This window comes from Scophthalmus maximus, chromosome 12 (assembly GCF_022379125.1).
Source record: "Scophthalmus maximus strain ysfricsl-2021 chromosome 12, ASM2237912v1, whole genome shotgun sequence".
Classification (NCBI taxonomy): domain Eukaryota; kingdom Metazoa; phylum Chordata; class Actinopteri; order Pleuronectiformes; family Scophthalmidae; genus Scophthalmus; species Scophthalmus maximus.
In genome coordinates, this window is record NC_061526.1 from 7,474,689 (window position 1) to 7,482,500 (window position 7,812).

The window sequence follows — 7,812 nt, forward strand, 5'->3', positions numbered from 1 at the left end:
GTCCTCGTCCAAATTAGGAGATTTTCTCGTTTCTCCTTTTTGTTTTTGATTATTAAAAAATACATTTCTTATAACTTCATGAACACATACGGTTATGATTGTTCATCTGTTCACACACTTTCATTGATGTGGATGACTTTTTCTTATTTTCTAGTTTGTTTCATCACTACAGCACCTTTTAATCTGAACTCATAAATGGTGTATTGCTTCATTTTTTAAAAATCTGGATAATATATCGTCCTCTTTATTTTCCTACTTATAATATTCTGGCTCTGCAATCAAACATATTTTCTAATGATCATGTTACTTCTTTTTATGACAATTATCTTTATCTTTATTTTATTTAACTGGGACAGTACATATTAATAAACATTTCTGTAAATATACCAGATTTAGCCAAAAAGCTAATTTCTATCTGCAGTCCCTGGCCAGATGTTACAATAGAAGCAATATTAGCATGCTAAAAGCAATACTCTTACTCATAACACCCATAAATTCACACACTACAATAACTACTAAACAGTGGTGCAATAATCGAGGGATTTTATGTTGAAGGCTAAAAACCTCACATATCCATATTTCGGTCGCTTCCTTCCGAGAACTTGACACAGGTACAAACCAGTGAGCTGCAGCAAAGTGTCGGAGCCGCGCATGCGTGTCCGAACCAGTCCGGTGATCGCCGAGACCACCACCCACTTCCCCCGAGCAGCGTCAGAGCAGCGAGCACAGCGCCGCCCTGCGGAGGAACAAGTTATTAATGACGAGATTTTTTTATCTTTTATGCCAAGAACTGTGACGCAGATAAATGTAAATAAATTAAATGCAGTATCAGAAACATATTTGCATGAAACTGAATTTATTAAACTAAATAAAACCAAAACCAAAAGGGTAAGTGAACATTTCCTCTGCTTGGAAAATAAAAAGGTTATAATCCAGTCATGGTTTTTGCACAGTTCCTCTGCTCCACCACTTGGTGTCGCTGTTGCATCGTGTTCCCTGCTTCTCTGTCTCTGTCCGTGGTGCTGATCTCACTCGCGATGCCTTCACCTGTATAAGTATTCATTTTAGTATTTAATTGTTATATACAATATCCCTCTTATTTTATCATCTCAACAACATCACGAGGATCATCTGACCTATAGAAACTTGTACTGTGCTTTGACCTGACGGCTGAAAAAGACTCAACTTAACCGAGAGACTTAACAAACTAAATAAAAAGGTGGAGGAAGAGGCTGAGGACAGACAACATCTCACAGGCTGGAGAAACCGAAGAGTGACCTTCAGCCGCAGACTCATTCGACCTTCAGCCGCAGACTCATTCCACCTTCAGCCGCAGACTCATTCGACCTTCAGCAGTGTCAGGGAGCAGGAGGGACGACAGGACGCAATCACACCTTTTATCTCGTCTCCCTCCGCCAGGCTTGTGATCACCGAAATTTATCATATCTGGAATTATATTTAATCATATTTGTCAGCATGTTTAGACACATTAAACTGTTCCGTCTGTATAAATACACAAATGAAAGCAATTGTCCACAGGTTAGAGTAATATTTTAATAAATAAATAGCAGCATTACGCAGAAGACGAAAAAAACCCATTGTGTGGATGACGTCATAATCAAGGATGATGTTTCAGACAAAACGTTCACAATTAAAATGGTATAAAAAAATTGCCAAACAGAAGAGGGTTTAAACACAGAAAAAGAAAAGAGAGAAGCAAAACCACGAGCGCGGGATCGTACAAGAGCAAGACGAACCGGGACGAACCGGAGCGCCACACATCGATGGGTTTGTCAAACTCTTGAACGACCTGCAGCTCCGGTTGTTTCTCAGAGACGTTTACTGACAGAGTGACGCGTCCGGGGAAGGTCAGCGAGAAGGTCGACAGAGACAGTTCATCAGAATATAAAAAGCTCGGACCAGAGAACTTTGGAAAAGATTGTTTCCCAAAGTCGGCACGTTGAGGTGCTCATCTCTCTTAGCTCTGAAAACTCAGGGAAACCTTGTGAGTTCCTAAACTTATTATTTCTAACTCAAGTTTTCAAAAGAGAAGAAACATTTCTCCCAAACATCTAATGCAACAGGTCGACATTTTGGGACGCTTGTGCAGTTGTCTTCTTGTCTTATCATGTTTTGTAAGTGATCTGCAGCAGGTTAGCTTAGCATTGGGGCTACAGGCAAACATCTCAAGTAAGAAGTAATACACATTTAAACCTCAATAATCAACTTTATATAACCTGTCTGTAGGTAGTTGAAACCTAAAGTTTATTATTATTATTATTATTTACCAAACAGCCATGAGAAAGGTATCAAAATAAACATATGTCCCAAAAAGTCGAACTAGTCCTACGCTTAAATTGTTTTTTCTCTGTTTTCGTGATATTTAATTTTGTATTCGGTGGAAACATTTTTTACACCAATTGAAAAAATTATATTTCAAACGACATCAGACGGCGGCAGTTTGTCAGCGCCACCTTCACACGTCTGAACCTTCCAGTCGCAGAGTCGGACCTTTTTTAAAAAATATCACGTTCTGAAAAACGGGAAAACGTCAAGTGAAACTTTTGTCAGTAAACGGCTCCGAACACACACACACACACACACACACACACACACACACACACACACACACACACACAGGAGTCATAACATGGTGACAGAGCGTCGTCTCTCGTCACCACCGCGGCGTCGTTGTTTTTCTTGTTGTGACGGCGATGACAATTGGTTGTTGGTTCGTTTTGTTGTTCTGCCGGTTCCTTTTCAGAAACCATTTTATTACAGAGGAGGAGGAAACTGGCGGCGGGACGGCTGAGAGGAACCATTCGGAAGACACGTCACACACACACACACACACACACACACACACACATATGCACCATGTTCCGCAGGCCGGAGGCTCGATGCCGGCTCGTGGTGCAGACCGCTGTCGGCCTGTAGCTCAGAGAGAGAGAGGCGATACAGACGAGCGTCTGCTGACCCTCAGGCATCACTTCCCTTTGGACCACTGCAGGCTGTGACCTTTGACCCTGGGGAGAGGGCTGGGGGGTGTAAAGGGTTAAACTTACTGTACATTCATGTGTTTGTGATTATTGAATATTGTTCACACTGGGGGGAGTAATATCTAGTCGAGCATGAAGGGAAGACTCGTCGTGTTGTTTTGCATTTAAAGGGGAAGTCCAGCAATTATATGAAATGTCATACTAAACATATTGCACCGCCGTCATCAATTTATTTCAAATAAAACATCATCAAATAAAACAAATTTATTTTATATCTTTTTAAACTTTCAGACGAGAGCTCGTAAAAACACTATATTTCTCACGATGCATCTAATTTAGAATAGATTCAAACCCATCACCTCCAGTGTGAAATCATCAGGATTATTATCATTATTATTATTATTACTATGTTTATTATAATACTGTCAAAATTATTTTCTGTCCTTGGGATTGTTCCAATTCTATTTTCCAAAATCTGTACAGCTACCTTTGAACTTTGAAAAGGCAAAAATATAAATCCAATTTATTCATATTATTATCATCATCATCATCACACAGTCCGTCCACTTTGTGCCTGAAGTTTAATTAGATCAAATATTTTAAAATAAGTTCTATTGACAATGTGTTTCTTTCTTTGCAGTTACAGCCTCTGGCCAGTAGGAGGCGCTGCAGCCTCATTAGTGACTGAGAGGGAAACGTTTTCTTTAAAAACGACATTCATGTGTGTGTCCGGGAATATCCTGATGTGTCATCTGTTGATATGATACGTTTATGAAGTCTGATCTCATCAATTCACATTCGGCTACAATCTGCGTCTTGAATTCAACTCAAAGCGCCTGAAATCATTTCTCTTCCATCACCGTCTTTGTTTCATTTCACCAACAGGTGGTTGAAATCATTATTGCTTCCCCCAGTTTTTTGCATAATCTTTATATTTGTGAAGAATTTAAACGTTTTCTAAGAACATTTTCCAAATTTGAAGTTAATTTGTCTCGCAGAAGTACAGGTTCGTGAGTGACTCGATAATGAATGGTAATAATAATAATAATAATAATAATAATAATAATAATATGTGGCTGATGTCATAAAATCTATATTTAGTTCCCCTATGAGGATGACATCAGAGGAATGTTCCGGCCCTCCGGTATTATTTTTGAGCTTAAAAGAAGAAAGAAAAAAAGCTAATTGGGAATTCTGGATGGAAACAGGAAGCAGGAGCCTGACGGAGTTCGGACCAAAGGTTCTGAGCCATGTTGGGTTTTTCATTTTGCTCTTTAGCTCCTTGTTCTGTCGGAGGGGAGCAGCCTCTCGTGTCGCCACAAGGTGGCGCTGTGAGTCCACCAAACACCAGCTGTCCTGGTACATTCCTTCGACTCAAACTTCGCCTGGAGAGTTTCTGTCAGAGAAAATCTCCTCGTCTCTCGTCGGACGAACGAGGAGATTCTACCGGACAGCGTCAACGCTCGACCCGTAACGAAAAAATAGATTTTGGTTTTGCGTTCGCTTGGCGAGGAGGCTTGAGGTCGCAGTTCGATCCCGAACTCCTTTGACGGTCGGCGCTCGATTCTGGAACCGGAGGAGGCGAAGCTCTGGATCGACTCAGGTCCTCGGGGCCTGTTCAGTCACTGCTGATCTCTGTTCGTGGAATGAAAACGGACATTTTGAATCTGTTTTCATTCCATAAACCGTCGTGGAGATGATCCCATTTTCTCTACACACTGAGGGCCGCTCCTTCCCCCAGCCCGGTGAAGCGGCACTCGGCCCGGCAGGTTTCCAGAAGGAGACGTGAGGCAGAACAGGAACCGCAGTTTCACACGCTGCTGGTGCGCTCCACGGACGCAGGACTGCAGCTGACGAGCGACAGCGCCGCCTCCGCCTCCGCCTCCGACAGCATGCCGATGTCGTAGCACTCCGAGAGGCTCTGCGACACTATTCCGATTTGCGTGCCGTCGTCCGTCGTGTCCTCCGGGTCGACCGCCAGCCTCCCGTTGTCCCCCCGACTGCCGTTGCGACAGTTACTGTTGCGGTCCACGCCCGCCTTGCCGTGGCCGCCCATCAGGGGCGTCACGGCGTGCGACGGGCACGGCGGGGGGACCAGCAGCGTTTTGCAACTCTGTCCGGCGGCGGCGCCCGTCTTGTAGCGGCACCTGATGTAGCTGGAGAAGGCCCTCCGGTACGTCTTGTTGAAGAGCGTGTAGACCAGAGGGTTGACCCCCGACGAGATGTAGCCCACCCACACGAACACGTTGAGCAGGTCGTGCAGCAGCGACTCGTTGCAGGAGCCGCGGCACAGCACGAAGGTGACGTTGGTGATGAAGAAGGGACACCACATGATGAGGAAGAGGAAGAAGACGATTCCCAGGACCTGGGGGGAGGAAAGCAGGAAGGAGAATTCCCTTCTTTAGGGAGCTAAACCTCTGTCAGGGCAGATATGAATCATAAGTAGTTGGTAAGTGAGTTAGTCAGTTGGCAACAATGAGTTTTAAAACTTGTTGATATGAACGGACTTTGGTCTGTGTTGAGATTCAACACCTTCAGCTGCCTGAGTTTGTCTGGGAGTTTATTTCCCGGCCGTTACATCAGCTGCAGACCTGAAACTGCTCGCTCTCACCTTGGAGGCCCGCCGCTCGTTCTTGATGGCCTGCATCATCCCCCGTCGGCCGTGGCAGCCCGCCGCGTCGCTCCGCCCCGGCCCGCCGGCCGGCGAGCTGAGCTGGGACGGCGCCTCGGAGCTGGGGATGATGCTGATGCTGTCCGACTTGGAGACGGCGAGCAGCGCGGCGGGCTCGGCGCCCTTCAGGCAGCTCAGGGTGTTCCGTCTGCTCGGGGGCGGCGGGGGCTTCGACTCTGTGGCGGGGGGGGGGAGAGGGCACACGGATCAGCATCACCTGCGGTACCTCGTCTACGAACGAGGGCAAACAAACATCGGATGCACAAGCATTGTGGGAAAAGTGTCACGTTCAGGTTGTAAAACTGATTTGACGCCTCAAGAAATTATTTATGAAGCCGCGGAGTTCATCCACGTGAGAGCGAGCCAGTTTTCCGTTCACAGTCTCACTCTGTGTGGGACGGAGGACGGGAACGTTTTCTGCCACATCATCCGTTTCTATGGAGAAACTGATTTCCTGCTCGTCCACAGCAAACAGCTGCTGGACCGACTGTTTAGATTTCTTTTCTTTTTTTCTTGCCTCATCCACAACTTGTTGTGATTCTGTGAACGCACTTTCTATTGTCATTTGGAAAAACAGTTCCGTTTGACAGTGTAACTGTGCCTCGGTTTTTATTTAGGCAAGAAAACAAGATAAACCTTGACTCTAAGACGAAAGAGAAGAATTGAGAAGAACATGGTTATGAATTCATATTATTGCTGCGACAGATTCCAGCTGCCGAAGGCCTGACCGGCGTGTCTGCGCTCACCTTGTGCGTCCGGCGGCGCCAGCGTGTTGATCTGAGGGAGGTGGAAGGTGCTGGACGGAGGCCGCAGCGTGTTGGTCAGCGCCGGCGTGTGCAAAGGCTGCTGGGAGGACGCCTTGGCCTCGTACAGGAAGACTGTGGCCTGCCGCTGGAGCACCTGCACGCGCACAGAGGAGGAAGAGGTTTTCAGAGAGGTGAAGAAGAAGAAGACGGAGAAGAGATGAGCAGGACACCTGTGTGTACAGTACCTGTATGGTGAGGCAGTACGTCACCACCATGATGACCAGCGGGATGAAGAAGGCCACGAAGGAGCCAATCAGCACGAAGCGCTCCTCGTTGAGGACGCAGCTGCCGTCGACGAAGACCTTGTCCTCGTTGTGGAGGCCGATGACGGGGATCGGCGTCGACACGCCTGCAGACAAAAAAACAAACATGAATGAGTCACTTTCATTTTTATATACATGTTGTGATATCAACGTCGACACGGCGTTTGAGGAAATCCGCATCCATATCCCTCTGGTCAGAATCGTGTGTCTTCACCTCTGCGTATTGAACAGAACTCACCGTCTCAATACCTTCTTGATATCATTCTTTTACGTCATTACATGGACGCATGTCCCCTCTGGCCTGGGAACGCCTCAGGATTCCCCAGGAAGAGCTGGGAAGCCTTACTGTACAAACCTACAGTATAAACCCGCCGTGAGCCTGCGGCCACCATGAACCGACCCGACCTCGGATCGACGGACGACATACTCGGGTCGACAGTCGCAAGCGGCAGTTGCGCTGGACCTACAGGTCTGGGTCAGAGTGAGACGTCACACGCGAGGATCTTCTGCCGGATGTGTGGCTGCTAATCCTGCGGCTCCGATCAGCGCTCGTCCTCTCAGACCTCGAACGCAGCAGCAGCAGCAGCTGAACCTTTACAGGGGTCGAGGAAATGCCAAGAGGAGAAACGGGGGATTTCTGATGATTGCAAAGGCGGCGGCGTGTGAAGGTCTACGAGGACGAGAGGGAGGCAGTCAAACTCCACCTGCTGTTCCGGAGGCGTCAATCAAACTCACGTGTAAAAGGATTTCACCTTTCACAGAGTGAACGTACTTTGTAGTCTGTCGCTGCGGTTTTGAATCCAGAGGACGACGAGTTTCTGCAGCGATGCACAGGAGAGAGGAAGTGGTTCTTTTGATAAGATGCAAGATGGATTCCTTTTGTTATACACGGCCACCGGAGTTAATGTGATCGTGAGAGGAGACAGTGGTTATAGATGTTTACTTGAAGCTGCAGAGGCAGGACCGTACACAAATTAAATATATATATATATATATTTATACGAGTAAACTCAACGCCTCGGACGTCAACGCTTTTGAGATGTCGCACCACGTGGTACATTCGCACAGGTTGA

General features: G+C 46.6%; 1 protein-coding gene across 1 annotated transcript in view; it reads right to left on the reverse strand.

The window, feature by feature from the left end:
• Nucleotides 1-1,539: 1,539 nt before the first annotated feature.
• htr2cl1 (5-hydroxytryptamine (serotonin) receptor 2C, G protein-coupled-like 1) overlaps nt 1,540-7,812 on the reverse strand; it is a 107,842-nt gene continuing 101,569 nt past the window's right edge. Inside the window, exons 10-13 of the mRNA XM_047336247.1 lie at nt 6,662-6,825; nt 6,417-6,570; nt 5,611-5,846; nt 1,540-5,364 (exon numbers count right to left, since the gene is read on the reverse strand). Coding sequence (XP_047192203.1) covers nt 4,810-5,364; nt 5,611-5,846; nt 6,417-6,570; nt 6,662-6,825 — 1,109 coding nt within the window. The 3' untranslated portion in view covers nt 1,540-4,809. The remainder of the gene's footprint in view (nt 5,365-5,610; nt 5,847-6,416; nt 6,571-6,661; nt 6,826-7,812) is intronic.